The sequence below is a fragment of the Nerophis ophidion genome, linkage group LG18, assembly GCF_033978795.1.
Source record: "Nerophis ophidion isolate RoL-2023_Sa linkage group LG18, RoL_Noph_v1.0, whole genome shotgun sequence".
NCBI classification, from domain to species: Eukaryota; Metazoa; Chordata; class Actinopteri; order Syngnathiformes; family Syngnathidae; genus Nerophis; species Nerophis ophidion.
Window position 1 is genome coordinate 19,787,914 of NC_084628.1, and position 17,347 is coordinate 19,805,260.

The 17,347-nt window shown below is 39.9% G+C and overlaps 1 protein-coding gene across 2 annotated transcripts in view; it reads left to right on the forward strand.

Moving 5' to 3' along the window:
- The window catches only part of LOC133536847 (FRAS1-related extracellular matrix protein 2-like), a 334,085-nt gene extending 329,994 nt beyond the window's left edge, over positions 1-4,091 (forward strand). Inside the window, exons 26-27 of one of the 2 annotated variants that reach the window (XM_061877483.1) lie at positions 975-1,488; positions 3,303-4,091. In XM_061877483.1, coding sequence (XP_061733467.1) covers positions 975-1,472 — 498 coding nt within the window. In that variant the 3' untranslated portion in view covers positions 1,473-1,488; positions 3,303-4,091. Of the gene's footprint in view, positions 1-974 lie in introns of both variants that reach the window. The other variant, XM_061877482.1, reaches the window with a different exon arrangement.
- Positions 4,092-17,347: the final 13,256 nt, after the last annotated feature.

The window sequence follows — 17,347 nt, forward strand, 5'->3', positions numbered from 1 at the left end:
TTCCCTGCTTAGGTTGTTGCCCCCGCGACCCGACCTCGGATAAGCGGAAGAAGATGGATGGATGGAAATTTGGTTATAGTATTTTTACAATAAGAGGTAATACTACATGGCTATTGTGATTTATTTTATTTAAAATAATATTCCTGTAATATTGCGAGACAAGAAGCTTATTTTTTAAAGGATTTAAAGTTTGTATGCAAAAATATCTTAGCAGAAATAAATTATGATTTAATGAAATACATTGTTAGTTAAATATGAAATTTAAAAATTATATGCAAATCCATATTTTAACATAAATAGCTGGTAATTGAATGAAATTGTTTAAAAAAAATGCTTTTACAGGACTAGGAATCTCAAAAAAGGTCACAATATTGTGTTTACAAAAAAAAAAAAGCTGTGGTGTTGTAAAACAATAAAATAAAGGCGTATTACAAAAAACTAGAGAGCATATCCCAAATTCCAATCTGCTGTTTTGAGGCATGTTAAAAAAAAAGTAAAGCACTTTGTGACTTTTAATAATAAATATGGCAGTGCCATGTTGGCACTTTTTTCCATAATTTGAGTTGAAGTTGATCTCTTATTTTGGAAAACATTGTTACATTGTTTAATGCATCCAGCAGGGCATCACAATAAAAATAGGCATAATAATGTGTTAATTCCACGAATGTATAAATCGGTATCGATTGATATCGGAATCGGTAATTAAGAGTTGGACAATATCGGAATATTGGATATCGGCAAAAAAGCCATAATCGGACATCTCTACAAAAAACCTTTATATTTGACAAAAGAAAAAGTCAGAGAAAAGGAAGATTAGGAGAATAAAGTCATAATATTCTGTGGAGAAAAAAACTTAGTAGTAAATATTTGTCTTTTTTAATCAATTTGAAAGTTAAAAAAAAACAGGTATCTTGACAAAATGAACATCAGATCGTTGTAGAAGTTGTGTTGAAGTGTCCACGTCGTTGCTGCAGGTGTCGGCAGGTAGAGAATGGTACATCCACACCATCTACACCGTGCGTTCCCGCGACAACGCCAAAAGAGGGATAGGCAAACGCAGCCTGGAGTACCACGCCCTCAGCCGCCACACGCCAAACGCTCGTCGTCGCCTCAAGCGGTCCACCCACGACGTGCCTGAGGCGGCGGAGGACATTGGCGTGGACAACAACCGCGGCACCAACATCCTCCACATCGCGCTGGACCACGGCAGCCAGCACAGGACGCATCCCGACAGGGAGGTCTTCACCAGAGGGGTGGTCCCCCGAGAACTGGACAGCCAGGATGACGGACACGACGACGGCCTGGTGCTCATCATCGGCGTCCTGGTGGGGCTGCTGCTCACCGCGCTGCTCGCCGTCCTGCTGGTGGCGCTGCTGCGCTCACGGCGGGAGAAGAAGGAAGGGCCTAAGACGTCCGCTAGCAGCCAACCCATGATGACCACGCCGGGCCTCAGTGACAGCTCTGAGGTCTGATGTGTCCTCGGGGAAGGTTGGTTTGGCCACACAGGAGCACCCGGGGCGCATGGAAGAGAAACAAAAGGAAAATACCTCCAGGGGAAAAAGTTCATCTAATGAGAAAAACAAACTTAAGAGACAGAATTTTTATAACTGTAATTTTACAACTAAATATCAGCCTTAACAAGAATGTTTATATCCATCCATCAATACATTTTCTACAGCTTGTCCCTTTTTGGGGTTACTGGCGCCTATCTCAGCTGGATTCGGGCGGTAGGCAGCGTACACCCTGGACAAGTCGCCACCTCATTGCAGAGAATGTTTATAATAAAACGTTTTTGTTTTTTAAAATAAAGTTGTTATTTTACACCAAAAATGACTTAAGGATTAATTTAGACTTTTTTTTTTTAAGTCTTAATTACCAAAATAATAAATTTTTGGGACAAAAAGACCTGGCGCAACTCTGTTTTGTTGAAATTTCTCTATAAAAATGTTCTCACTCATGCAATCGTTAATTTTAAAATAATGTTTTTTGTAAAATGCCACTATTTTCTGCAATAAGACATATTTAAGTTATTGTAAAAAAAATACAGATCAAACAAATGTAAGGCAAAATATTGTATTTTCCGTACCACAAAGCACACCAGTACATTAGCCGCACCCACTACATTTTTAAATGTTTTTACCCATACATTACCCATACCATGAATTAACGTGGACCCCGACTTAAACAAGTTGAAAAACTTATTCGGGTGTTACCATTTAGTGGTCAATTGTACGGAATATGTACTGAACTGTGCAATCTACTAATAAAAGTATCAATCAATCAATCAATCAATCAAACATTAGCCGCAATGGACTATAAGTCAGATATGTACGTAGTGAAATGAGTTATTTACACAGAAAGATTCTGCAAATATTTATTTACATACCTTAATTGTACACAGTGTCTGTAACACGGCAGTAAAACGGCTGACCAAACAAAACATAAGTCATCGTCATGGACCCACTAGCTGCGGGAGCTAGCTATCCAATCAGCTAAACAGACTCAAAAACTCCACAGTGACGTTTTGGTGAATTTACGAAACTGAAACAAGACAAAAAGAATGCCGTTGTAAGTTAATAATACTAATACAGACATTCGTAAACATGTTAGCATATTAGCTAATGCTACTGACGCTTGCTTCATTACATTACCATTGCATGTACAAATATGCTTGAAAACACTCCTACAGACATCACACATGGGACAGTTTAGTCTTTTTAAACAGTTTTAGTTATATTGCAAAACTTACAAACATTACTTGGGGTGATTGATAAAGAATCCATGCAAGCTGAAATGCTATGGACGATTGGAAGACTGAAGGGCACTTCTATTTCCGGTTCAAAGCTTTAAACTGCAAGAATCCTCAGCACCTGCAGCAAGTGAATTCGTCCATAAGATGGCGCAATAGCACAATAACACAAATGTGAGTGGCTTTACATGTGTCTAATGAAAACCACCAGCAAAGAAATATCCATAAATTAGCCCCACCGTTTTAGGAGCCATAGGATTCAAAGCGTAGGAAAAAACTAGTGGCTTATAGTCCGGAATTTACGTTAATTTTTCAGAGTTGTCTTAGTCATAGGTCATGCTTTTACCAGAAAGAAAATTTTAATTTTATTCAAAGAAAGACTGGATTTTACCGGAAAAAATGCGCTCACATTGCGACCTTTTACTCTAAAATAAATCTGACTTTTTTCATGTATTCCTTTTTCTTCTCCATGCACCCCTGATACTTCTGTGTACTTCTCGCAAGTGCCTCGCATTTGACGACATTGTCTTTTTTTCTTTTTGTGCGTCTGAAGCTTGGATTGTGTTCTGAAATCTACTTGAAGACGTGTTCACTCGTGTTGTGTCGCCGTTTGTTCGCTTCTTCTGCCTCACAGTCCAAGAAGGAAAACACAAGTGTGGCGAATGTTTCCAAAGGTGCTGCACAACACATCTACGTTAAAAAAAAAAAAAAAAGTGCATTATTTGTATTTGTGGAGATCAAATAATTGTTTTGTTTGTGTCGTGCAACTATAGCAGACTTTGATTTCCTGCGCGCTTTTTTTTGTTGGTGTTTTTGTAAAAATAAAATAAAAAAATACTACTGATTTGAAAGAGGCAAAAGTGCATTACTGCTTTTCACCCAGTCTTCAGCTCATTTATTTATTTGATGGCAGCGTTAATCTTGCAGTATATCGCCTTCAACGTTGATTTGAAATAATTCTGCATCTGCTGTTCATGTATTTTAATAATCAAGCTCCTCTTATTCCACTGGTTTACCTCATTCTGCGCCATCTTTACTGTCATACGTTCTGGGGCTTTATTTTGAAGGGAAAAACAACAACTATGCAATTTTTGATATCATAACCACTTTGAATGTTTTTTTAAATGAACATCTTGCTTGTCAATATTCATAAGACTCTGTGTTTGTGTTCCCTTGACCTTTTTATGCACATGTATGTATATACAGCTATAGTACGTATATATGTGTGTGTACAATTTGGATGGTTTGGGAAAGGCTGCTGTTGAAAAAGAATACTTGCAGGAAGTAACTTTACCTAGACCACTGGTCTAAAAATAAACATCTTTTTTCAAGAAAAAAAGAATAGATCTTTCATGTTTTTGAGTGTGACGTTTGGGTTATTTTGTCCGTATGCATTTATGCATGTGGCTGTATTGCTTTTAAAAATGGCGACATCTGCTGGACTGAAGAAGTCACTACATTCGACCTGCAAATAAAGTCAACAGTTGACAAACTCAGGTCAATGTGCCAAACAGTAAACAGGAATATAAGAACATTACTGTTTTGTAGAAAAGTTCTTATGTTGGAATTAGTATTGAGTGGGAAGACGCAGGAAGTCCAATATTATTAGGCGTGGGCTTAACAACATTCGATAAATCAATCAACCGGACAATGGACGAGTTTGCCAGTCTCGATAATCGACGCGTGTAAGCGTTGTTACGGGTCACTAGAGCGGTCACTCTTTCTCAGCTGTGGGCGTTTGCGCCACAGCACAAATAAACGGTAGTAATAGTAGCCGCTGGAAAACTCCCGACGGTTAGTATCCATCCATTTTCCTGCGCTTACCCGAGGTTGGGTCACGGGAGCAGCAGCCTAAGCATAGAAACCCACACTTCCCTCTCCCCAGCCACTTCGTCAACTTCCTCCCATGGGATTACAAGCCTTTCCCGGGCCCACCAGGAGACATAGTCTTCGCAACGTGTCCTGGGTCTGCCCCGTGGCCTCCTGCCGGTCGTATGTGCCCTAAGCACGTCCGACCTGGGCAGGCGTTCGGGTGGCATCTTGACCAGGTGCCCGAATTAAACTGCCGAGATACCTGTGGCTGTGGGGGCGTGGTTATGGGCGGGGTCACCATGACGTCAAAGTCTTTTGCTATTATATAGGGGTGTAACGGTACGTGTATTTGTATTGAACTGTTTCGGTACGAGGGTTTCGTTTCGGCGCGGAGGAGTACTGAACGAGTTCCACACAAACATATGAAGTAGCCGCCTATGCTAAAGTCTTAACAAGCTGCTCCGCTCCGTTCTGCCTCTGTCTCCTACACAGCACCCAGCATTGTCCCTCCCACACAACCATCTGATTGGTTACAACCGTAGCGATAAGTCAATCAGCAGTGCGTATTTAGAGCACATCTAGTCAGCGCTTCAGCGTCGAGCAGGTAGGCGTTTAGCAGGGGAGCAACGGACCCTACCCAAGTTATACTAAACTCTTCCAAGCAGTCCTGGCTTTAGGTGAAGGCTAGTTAGCTTTTAGCGTAACGTAAGCTCATTTTGCGGTGTGTGCGTGTTTGTGCGTGTGTGTGTGTGTTACGGACAGTGTTGAAGCAGCAAAAAAGGACAATATGTTAAATGAAGAGTATCTGTCTCTAAAAGTGCATATAATAATGTAAGTGCATCATAAAGCCTACATGAACTCCATGGTGTTCAGGGATGAATAGTCTCTCCTATCGCTATTGTACTATTTTTTTCAGCTATAGTTACATTAATCGTTATTATTTTTATATTTTTTATTTTTTTTCTCTGCTTGCGCTGTGGAAGGCGGCTGCGTCTCCAGTAGCTCTGTAGTGGTACATCTTTTAAACCTATCTTTCATCTTATATTTTATCTTTAATTATAATTATTATTTATTATAACTTACAAACATATTTTTTATCTTTTATCTTTTAGCTTTTATCTTTTTTATGTTTTCCTTGAAGACAGTGAATCCCTGTATATATCCAATGGATACTTTTGGCAGTTTTAAAAGACCAGGAAGCAGCTTTCTTTCTTATTCGAGAGAGGAACTGCTCAGTCTGAAAATGATGGGGCGAAATGGTGTTCGACACTCCATTCCAGCGGAGCTAAGGAAGAATCCTCGGGGCTGCAAAGCGGGAGCTAAGCTAAAGGCTAAGCGTGAGGAAAATCGACGGCGCTACAAACCATCCATTCCTTCAGTCATCATGGGGAATGTGAACTCGCTGCCGAACAAGATCGATGAGCTTCATGGACTAAAAAACCAGCGTGCGTATCGAGAGAGCAGCCTACTCATCTTCACGGAAACATGGCTAAACCACCTGGTACCGGATGCTAACGTGGACCTGCAGGGATTCACCGCAGTGAGAGCTGACAGAGACACGAAAGCATGCGGGAAAAGAAAAGGTGGGGGACTCATCATATATGTTAACAACCGCTGGTGTAACCCAGGACACATCTCTGTGAAGAAAGTCTTGTGTTGCCCGGACCTGGAGCTACTAGCTGTTAGCCTTCGGCCATACTATCTGCCGAGGGAGTTCAGTCACGTGATCTCCCTCTGTGTTTACATTCCCCCGAGGGCAGATGCTGCCAATGCATGTGAGATGATCCACGCCATCACATCAAGGCTACAGACAAAACATCCTGAGGCTTTTTTCATCATTTCTGGGGACTTCAATCATGCTACTTTGGACTCAACATTAGCTGCTTTTTACCAGGCTGTGGATTGTCCCACGAGAAACAACAGGACAATTGACCTACTGTATTCTAATGTCAGGAATGCATACAAGGTCACACCCCTACCCCCACTAGGGAAGTCTGACCACAATCTTGTTCATTTGCGGCCAAAATACACCCCCATGGTCCAAAGACAGCCTGTTAACACTTGCTATGTGAGGAAGTGATCCCCTGAATTGGAAGATGCCCTCAGAGACTGCTACAACAGCACAGACTGGGACGTGCTGCTTCCACAGGGTGAGGACATTGATGGGCTGACTCACTGTCTCACAGATTACCTCAACTTCTGCGTGGACGTGATCTGCCCTGCTAAGACTGTTCGGTGCTACCCTAATAACAAACCCTGGGTAACACAAGAAGTTAAAGCTGTCCTCAACAAGAAGAATACTGCCTTCAGGAGTGGAGACAGGGAGGCAATGAGAGCAGCACAGCGTGAGGTGAAACGACGCGTGAGGGAGGCTAAGGACAGCTACAGGAAGAAGCTGGAGCAGAAGCTGCAGCAGAACAACATGAGGGAGGTCTGGGAAGGTGTGAAAACCATCACAGGCCACAAGACAAAGACCAGAGCTGTTGTGGGGACAATAGAGAGGGCCAATGAGATGAATAACTTCTTTAACCAGTTTAACCAGCCCGTGTCCTCTCCGTCCCCCACTTCCCATCACAGCCAACCCCTCTTCTGCTCCCCTCAACGCACCTCCCCCCCAGCCATGGCAGCTCCCCCCTCCACCACCTCTACGCAGACATTAGTCATCTCTGCGGACCAGGTCAGAGGTCAACTGAGGAAGCTACAGCCAAGGAAATCAGCAGGCCCAGACAAGCTGTGCCCCCGACTCCTGAAGACCTGTGCTGCAGAACTGGGTGAACCACTTCAAAGGATCTTCAACCTCAGCCTGCAGCTGGGAAGAGTGCCCACCCTCTGGAAGACGTCATGCATCGTTCCAGTTCCCAAAAAGAACTGCCCCAGTGAGCTGAACGACTACAGACCAGTGGCGCTCACCTCTCATCTAATGAAGACATTGGAGCGGCTATTTCTCAGCCTCCTCAGACCACAGGTGCAACATGCCCAGGACAGCCTGCAGTTTGCGTAACAGGAAGGCGTTGGTGTGGAGGATGCTATCCTTTACCTGCTGCATCGAGCCCACTCACATCTGGATAAGGGAAATGGCACTGTGAGGGTCCTGTTCCTGGACTTCTCGAATGCCTTTAATACCATCCAGCCCCGCCTCCTTCAGGACAAGCTCTACAAAATGCAAGTGGACCCCTACCTGGTTGCCTGGATTTCGAACTACCTCACCGACAGGCCACAGTACGTCAGACTGAAGGACATCACGTCTGACACTGTGATCAGCAGCACTGGAGCACCGCAGGGAATGGTGCTGGCCCCTCTTCTCTTCACCCTGTACACCGCTGACTTCTGCTACAACTCAGAGCTGTGTCACATCCAGAAGTACGCGAATGACACAGCCATCGTCGGGTGCATCAGGGACGGCAGAGAGGAGGAGTTTCGGAACCTAGTGAGGGACTTTGTTGTCTGGTGCCACACGAACGTCTTGCAGCTCAATCCGTCAAAGACCAAGGAGCTGGTCATTGACTTTGGGAGGTCGAGTCCACGGTCACAACCTATTGTGATCGAGGGAGTTGAGGTACAGACCGTGGACTCATTCAAGTACCTCGGGGTTTGGGTGGACAATAAGCTGGACTGGACTGTTAACACGGACCACCAGTACAAGAAAGGACAGAGCAGGCTGTACTTCCTCAGGAGACTGCACTCCTTCAACATTTGTAGAAAACTCCTGTGGATGTACTACCAGTCTGTGGTTGCCAGTGTTCTGTTCTACATGGTAGTGTGCTGGAGGGGCAGTACATCTAAGAAGGACAGCTACAGACTTGAGAAACTGATCAGGCGGGTCGGTTCTACAATCGGAATGAAACTGGACTCACTGGTGACGGTGGCAGAGAAGAGGACTGTTGACAAACTACTGAGCATCCTGGATGATGCCAGTCACCCTCTGCATGGTGTTATCAGTAGCCAGAGGAGCCTGTTCAGTGCTAGACTGCTTCATCCCAAGTGCAGGACTAATAGACTCAAGAACTCCTTTGTCCCATACGCTATTAGACTGTACAACTCCTCTCTGGGACGAGGGACGGGGGGTATTAGGATGACAGGGGATGCAAAACATTAACAGTGCAATACGTTTTCATAACATGGTCACTACTGCCTACTTTGTCTTGTTATATTCTTATTTTACTGTTATATTCTTATTCCCATTGTTTTTATTCTTTTTGTAATATTTCTCTATTTTGTTTCCTTTTAAACCCCCATTATTTACTTTTTTTTTCTTTTAATTGATCTCAACTCTGTACACTGCTGCTGGAATTTTAATTTTCCTGAAGGAACTCTCCTGAAGGAATCAATAAAGTACTATCTATCTATCTATCTATCTATTAATATAGCAGCCTAGTTTTGAAAGGCAGGGTCCCTGCTATCACATGTTGATAAAAATATAACATTTACATAATAAAAAATCAACTACAGGCTTCCCCAATGCAGTAATAAATTAAGCATGATGAGTTGACTTGAAACTGTTTAATGTTGCACTTTTTATATGTAGAAGAAAAGTTGTGTCATTTTATTTCATCTAACCAACAACTTGAGGCAGTTTAATGTGGATTAACTTGGGCAGAATTATTATAGTGTTCCCAATGTTAAAAGGATCAAGCCATTGTTTACAAATTTGGTAAATAAATAACCAAAAAATGTATATTTTGTTGTTTTATTACTGTACCGAAAATGAACCAAACCGTGACCTCTAAACCGAGGTACGTACCGAACCGAAATTTTTGTGTACCGTTACACCCCTAATATTATATAATTTTCTTTAAAAAGGCTAAAAAAAAAAAGTATGCATACTTTTAAAACTAATATGTGTTTATTAATTAGTATTAACTTATTTTTATATTCTTGCCATATTTTCAATTGTTGCTGTTGTACAATGTTCTTTGAGACTTTTTATGACTCTTTTTTTTATTAAAACCAACTAGCAACACATCTCGCATTTAGAGACTTAACTTCTGTCCCTTGATGTCTGACAAAAGAAGCTAGATGCAGGGAGCATGACATCACACTTGCTTGGCGCTGTTGCTCTAGATTTCGCTTTCTAAAAACCGCCACTGTCCTTTTAATATTTGCACATTTTGTAGATGGCTATCCACCGGTATATCTGTAATACATATAAAAAAACACATCTACATCACAGACATGCTGACAACGCTCCAGACAATGCCATGGGTTTTGTTTATATCCAGTTTTGAGAGCGCGGTTTTCGGTGATCAAAGTCTTTTTTCGGTACATGACATGTCAATAGTGCACAAATAACAGGTTATATACAGTACAGGCTAAAACTTTAGACACACCTTCTCATTCAATGCATTTTCTTTTTTTTTCAAGACTATTTGCATTGTAGATTGTCACTGAAGGCATCAAAACTACGAATGAACACATGTGCAGTTATGTTTTAACAAAAAAAGGTGAATTAACTCAAAAACGTGTTTTATATTCTAGTTTCTTCAAAATAGCCACCCTTTTGTAACGCTAGCATGGGCTAGGCGGGTTAAGAGTGTAAACCGTGTGACAGAAGATCGTTCATCTAGGAGCCTGAGGTATGAAAGATGACGACAACTAGTTACCTTGGTTTCGACTGCTTTAAAGGCCTACTGAAACCCACTACTACCCACCACGCAGTCTGATAGTTTATATATCAATGATGAAATATTAACATTGCAACACATGCCAATACGGCCTTTTTAGTTTACTAAATTGCAATTTTAAATTTCCCTGGTGTTTTTTCTTGAAAACGTTGCGTAATTATGACATGTACGCTTGACGTCACGGGCTGTTAGGAAATATGAGCGCTGCGTACACACACAGCTAAAAGTCGTCTGCTTTAACGGCATAATTATACAGTATTTTGGACATCTGTGTTGCTGAATCCTTTGCAATTTGTTCAATTAATATTGGAGAAGTCAAAGTAGAAAGATGGAGTTGGGAAGCTTTAGCCTTTAACCACACAAACACACGGTGATTCCTTGTTTAAAATTCACGGCGGTGAAACTTTACTATGGATCACAGCGAACATGGATCCCAACCGGATGTCAACCAGCAGGTTTTGGTGAGAAAATTGTTGTAAAAAGTCGCTTCTTACCGGAGATCAGCTGAGCTTGTGCCACCCATAAAGCTGCCGTCGACTTCCCTGAGACACTGCGCGTCAACACCCGGCCGTGGACACACACCTCCGACTATCAGGTACTGTTAAACTCACTAAAACACTAGCAACACAATAGAAAGATAAGGGATTTCCCAGAATTATCCTAGTAAATGTGTCTAAAAACATCTGAATCCATCCCAATGCAATCGCGTTTTTTCTTTAACTTGTTTTTTTTTTCTAGTCCGTCGCTATCAATATCCTCAAACACAAATCTTTCATCCTCGCTCAAATTAATGGGGAAATCGTCGTTTTCTTGGTCCGAATAGCTGTTTTTGTTGGAGGCTCCCATTAAAAACAATGTGAATATGTGAGGAGCCATCAACATGTGACGTCATTGTCTGCGACTTCCGGTAGAGGCAGGGCTTTTCTGTTAGCGACCAAAAGTTGCGAACTTTATCGTGGATGTTCTCTACTAAATCCTTTCAGCAAAAATATGGCAATATAGCAAAATGATCAAGTATGACACATAGAATGGACCTGCTATCCCCGTTTGAATAAGAAAATCTAATTTCGGTAGGCCTTTAAATGTATTGACACGAGAATATAAATGCCACAGATGACACAATAAACATTTTTTTTAAAAATGCAACGACTTTCGCGTCAGTCCAAAAGTTCAGTAAAAAAAACTAAACAAAAGTAATCCACAAGGTTCGCAGCGGAGGAGAGAAAAAATGCTTGTCCTACCGCATAGTTGTTTAGCTCGCCAGTTGGTGAGTTGAGTTTGAAGGTGGATAGAGAGCTCAGGTTGTTTGGGTGACTGGGTATTCCTTTCCGAAAAAAAAAAAAAACCTGACCTAAAAGTCCAAAAAAAAAACAAAGTGAGTAACCTAGTTACCTCTTCACTAGCAAAGTACATTATATAGGTACTTGAAAGCCTAATGTAAGCGTTCGATTGTCCGGAATGAATAATTTTTTGTACTAATAAACCAATTGATATGACATAATTAACCATGTTGATAAATATACAATCATGAGTCCAATTAAAATGAACATTCATAATACATTTCTAATACAGGTCATTATTCCTTATCTAAAGTGATAAAACTCAATCATGGATCAATTACAAATTAAATTACAAGTGCACTTATATAAAAAACTTTCATAATAATACTCATTATAAGAAACTCAATGTATCATAATTCAATTTCAAGTACTTGTCCAAACATTCAAAGTTGATTAACAATCAAGCAGAGTTAATAAATTAAAGTGTTGCGCAACAAACCAAATACACACAGCTGCGTTCTATCTAGAGCGCGTAGTAAAGAAGACCCCATAGGGCAGGGGTCACCAACCTTTTTGAAACCAAGAGCTACTTGTTGGGTACTGATTAATGCCAAGGGCTACCAGTTTGATACACACTTAAATAAATTGCCAGAAATATCCAATTTGCTCAATTTACCTTAAATAGATAAATATATATATATATATATATATATATATATATATATATATATAAATGGGTATTTGTGTCTGTCATTCCGTCGTACATTTTTTTTGCTTTTACGGAAGGTTTTTGTAGAGAATAAGTGATGAAAAAACACTTGAACGACTTAAAAGAGTAGAAAACATGAAAAAAATTCAAATTAACTTTTGAAACATAGCTTATCTTCAATTTCGACTCTTCAAAATTCAAAATTCAACCGAAAAAAATGGAGAAAAACTAGCTAATTCGAATCTTTTTGAAAAAAATTAAAAAAAGAATTTATGGAACATCCTTAATAATTTTTACTGATTAAGATTAATTTTAAAATTTTGATGACATGTTTTAAATAGGTTAAAACCCACCTTGAAATAATATTTAAATTTCATTCTAACATATTTTCTAGATTTGAAGAAATATTTTTTTGAATTTAAATCATAAGTTTGAAGAAATATTTCACAAATATTCTTCGTAAAAAAAAAAACAGAAGCTAAAATGAAGAATTCAATTAAAATGTATTTATTATACTCTACAATAAAAAAATTACTGATTTAAATTGTCAAGAAAGAAGAGGAAGGAATTTAAAAGGTAAAAAGGTATATGCGTTTAAAAATCCTAAAATAATTTTTAAGGTTGTATCTTTTCTCTAAAATTGTCTTTGTGAAAGTTATAAGAACCAAAGTAAAAATATAAATGCATTTATTTAAACAAGTGAAGACCCTCCATCCATCCATTTCTACGGCTTATTCCTTTTTGGGGTCGCGGGGGGCGCTGGCGCCTATCTCAGCTACTATCGGGCGGAAGGCGGCGTACACCCTGGACAAATCGACAAGTGAAGACCCATCCATCCATCCATTTTCTACCGCTTATTCCCTTTCGGGGTCACGGGGGGCGCTGGCGCCTATCTCAGCTACAATCGGGCGGAAGGCGGTGTACACCCTGGACAAATCGACAAGTGAAGACCAAGTTTTTAAAATATTTTCTTGGATTTTCAAATTCTATTTGAGTACAAAACTCAGAATTAAAAACATCGACCGAAGCGAGACCAGCTTGCTAGTAATTTTTCCTGATTAAGATTAATTTTAGAATTTTGATGACATGTTTTAAATAGGTTAAAATCCAATCTGCATTTTGTTATAATATAAAAGTAATTGGACCAAGCTCTATTTCTAACAAAGACAAATCATTATTTCTTCTAGATTTTCCAGAACAAAAATTTTAAAGGAAATTCAAAAGACTTTGAAATAAGATTTAAATTTGTTTCTACAGATTTTCTAGATTTGCCAGAATATTATTTTTGAATTTTAATCATAATAAGTTTGAAGAAATATTTCACAAATATTCTTCGTCGAAAAAACAGAAGCTAAAATGAAGAATTAAATTAAAATATTTATTATTCTTTACAATAAAAAAAATGAATACTTGAACACATTGATTTAAATTGTCAGGAAAGAAGAGGAAGGAATTTAATAGGTAAAAAGGTATATGTGTTTAAAAATCTTAAAATCATTTTTAGGTTGTATTTTTTCTCTAAAATTGTCTTTGTGAAAGTTATAAGAAGCAAAGTAAAAAAATAAATGAATTTATTTAAATAAGTGAAGACCAAGTCTTTAAAATATTTTCAAATTCTATTTGAGTACAAAACTCAAATAGAATTAAAAATGTCGACCACAGCGAGACCAGCTTGCTAGAAAAAAATAAAATTAAAAAAATAGAGGCAGCTCACTGGTAAGTGCTGCTTAATGAGCTATTTTTTAGAACAGGCTAGCGGGCTACTCATCTAGTCCTTACGGGCTACCTGGTGCCCGCGGGCATCACGTTGGTGACTCCTGCCATAGGGGAAATGTAAAAACTCGAAAAACCATGTAAAAACTCGAAAAACCATCCAAAAAGTGGCTAAAGCATATTAGCAGCGCAAAGCCCTTTGCACGACTAAAATGTGGCCTATAAATCGGCTGGATGATCACAAGAAAGTCAAACGTAATTACCTGAGTAATCGAGGGCAAAACAACACACCTGCAAGGCTCCATAGTTAATTGAACATGGTGGCTCTATGGAAAAATAGCAGCGGCTAGCGCCTATGCTAAAACAGATGCAAACATAATATTGGCGATATGGCACATGATTGTGATTTTGGAATTCCGTTTGTTATGCCATGGCAACAGACTCACCTAATTATGAAGTTTGCAAAGTGTGAGAATGAGAAGATTTTGCGAGTTTCTTCGCCAGCGCGTCTCACAGCAGACTGGAGGTACTGGTGGTAAAGTCCGCAGCACTTCAACAGGAAGCGAGCGGCATTTTGGGGCAGGAAGTAACCCTCCACAATAAGAGTCTTTGCACTGTATGCATGTGTGTATTTTAAATATGGGTTACACTTTGCTATGATTACTGCTTTGCACACTCTTGAGCTTCAAAAATAGTCACCTGAAACGGTTTTCACTTCACAGGCGCGCTTGAAGCTCATCGAAAGAATGCCGAGAGTGTGCAAAGCAGTAATCAAAGCAAAGGGTGATTATTTTGAAGAAACAAGAATACAAAATAGTTATTTCACCTTGTTTTGTTAAGTACATAACTCCACAAGTGTTCCTTCATAGTTCTGATGCCTTCTGTGACAATCTACAATGTAAATAGTCTGGAAAATAAAGAAAACGCATTGAATGAGAAAGTGTGTCCAAACCTTTGGCCTGTACTGTATATCAATTCATATTGTAACGACCACCTAATAATAATATTTTAAGTTTGAGTGGTTTGGATTTAATGTCAGTTTTTCCCATGTTAGCAAACACACCGTTTGTGCCTGAGAGGTGATTGATGGAGCATGAGGAAAGTGTTGTTGTGTAACCGAGAAAGCACAGACTCGAACGGGAGGTAAAACCTGTCGGAATTGTGCAGTTTGTTATCATAAGATTGGTAATAAAAGTTAAAAATAGCGTCAGACTTTGTCAGATTTCTTTTGGGGGCTACAACATCATGCATCCGTTTTCTATCGCTTGTCCCTCTTGGGGTTGCTGGAGCCTATCCTAGCTGCATTCGGGCGTAAACTCTGGACAAGTTGCCACCTCATCACGGGGCCAACTCAGATAGACAGACAACATTCACACTCACATTCACACACTAGGGAAAATTTATTGTTACCAATCAACCTATCTCCAGGTGCATGTTTGTGGAAGTGGAAGGAAGCCGGGGATCGAACCCAGGACCTTCTTATTGTGAGGCACACACATTAACCCCTGTGTGGCGGTAATAAAAAAAAAATGCAGTAAGGGCACGCCACATTCAATTACATTTAGGGGAAACCCTGAAATTAAATGGAATAAAAAAGCACATGTTGACAAAACCATAGAGACCAAGTAGTGTTAACTTGCTGGCTAGTTTAAATGCTAACATGAAAACAAGAGACATTAACGTCATTCCCAATTAAGAAATGCAATACCCCAACCCAAACTTGCATCAATGCGTTACTCCCTGAACAACTACGATACAGTATTCACATTAAACATAATGGCTGCCCTGTTTATCGACACAGACTGCGTTAAACAGGAAGTGAACATCACATTAACTGAAACATTTATTCAAAAACATTCTAAAATGTTAACTGAGGAAGACTAGCATATTTAAACACACAAATAAAGTAATATGGCTTTTATGAAGCCATATTGCATTGGTTCCGCTGGCTATTTATAGAGTAACAGTTTATTATGGGGAACATATTCACCATTAATTAGTTGCTTATTAACATGCAAATTAGTAACATATTGGTTATTTATCAGTTAAGTTAAAGTTAAAGTACCAATAATTGTCACACGCACAGGCTAGGTGTGGCGACATTATTCTCTGCATTTGACCCATCACCCTTGATCCCCCCCTGGAAAGTGAGGGGAGCAGTGAGCAGCAGCGATGGCGGCGCCCGGGAATCATTTTTGGTGATTTAACCTCCAATTCCAACCCTTGATGCTGAGTGCCAAGCAGCGGGGTAATGGCTCACATTTTTACAGTCTTTGATTTGAACGCACAACCTACCCATCTCAGGGCGGACACTCTAACCACTAGGTCAATATTATTGAGTACTTATTAATGCCTTATCCTGCATGGCCTTACTACATAACCTGTAAGCCATTAACTAAGAGTCTTCCCTCAATAATCTCAGAATTATTGCTTGTTAGTAAACCTAACCCTTATATGTTCCCCTAGTGTCCAAATAACTCTAAATTAAGTATTTGTTACTTAGAGCATGTTCCCCATACTAAAGTGTTTAGTCATTATATTTATTATTTTGGTTGTGTATATTTGAAGGGTGCCCCTCCTTAAAGGGGAACATTATCACCAGACCTATGTAAGCGTCAATATATACCTTGATGTTGCAGAAAAAAGACCATATGTTTCTTTAACCGATTTCCGAACTCTAAAAGGGTGAATTTGGCGATTTCAACGCCTTTCAATTGTTCGCTGTCGGAGCGACGACCTTTCACCCGTGACGTTACAATGGGAAGCAATCCACCATTTTCTCAAACACATTACACACACAAGTCAAATCAGTTCTGTTATTTTCCGTTTTTTCGACTGTTTTCCGTACCTTGGAGACATCTTGCCTTGTCGGTGTGTTGTCGGAGGGTGTAACAACACGATCAGGGACGGATTCAAGTTGTATTACGTGGCGTGTATGTGCGTCGATTAGCGCGGCATGCTAATCGATGATAACATGGCAGAAATGGCAAGAATGTGTGTATATCCTGCGACACTCAAAGCAGATGCGTTTCCAACGATAAAGTCAACGAAATCATAAAGGTAAGTTTTGTTGATGTTATTGACTTATGTGCTAATCAGACATATTTGGTCACGGCATGACTGCCAGCTAATCGATACTAAAATGCTATTTAGGCTAGCTGTATGTACATTTGTAGCTATATTTGCATCCAGCCTTTCCCTCCACCCACATTTATTGCCAAACAAACACTTACCAATCGACGGATTTAAGTTGCTCCAGTGGTCAAAAGATGCAATCGTTGGTTAGAAGGCGATCGCCAAATAGCTTCGGTTTCTTCTTCAATTTCGTTTTCGTTATCTGCCTCCACACTCCAACCATCCATTTCAATACATGCGTAATCTGTTGAATCGGTTAAGCCGCTGAAATCCAAGTCTGAATCCGAGCTAATGTCGCTATATCTTGCAGTGCTATCCGCCATGTTGT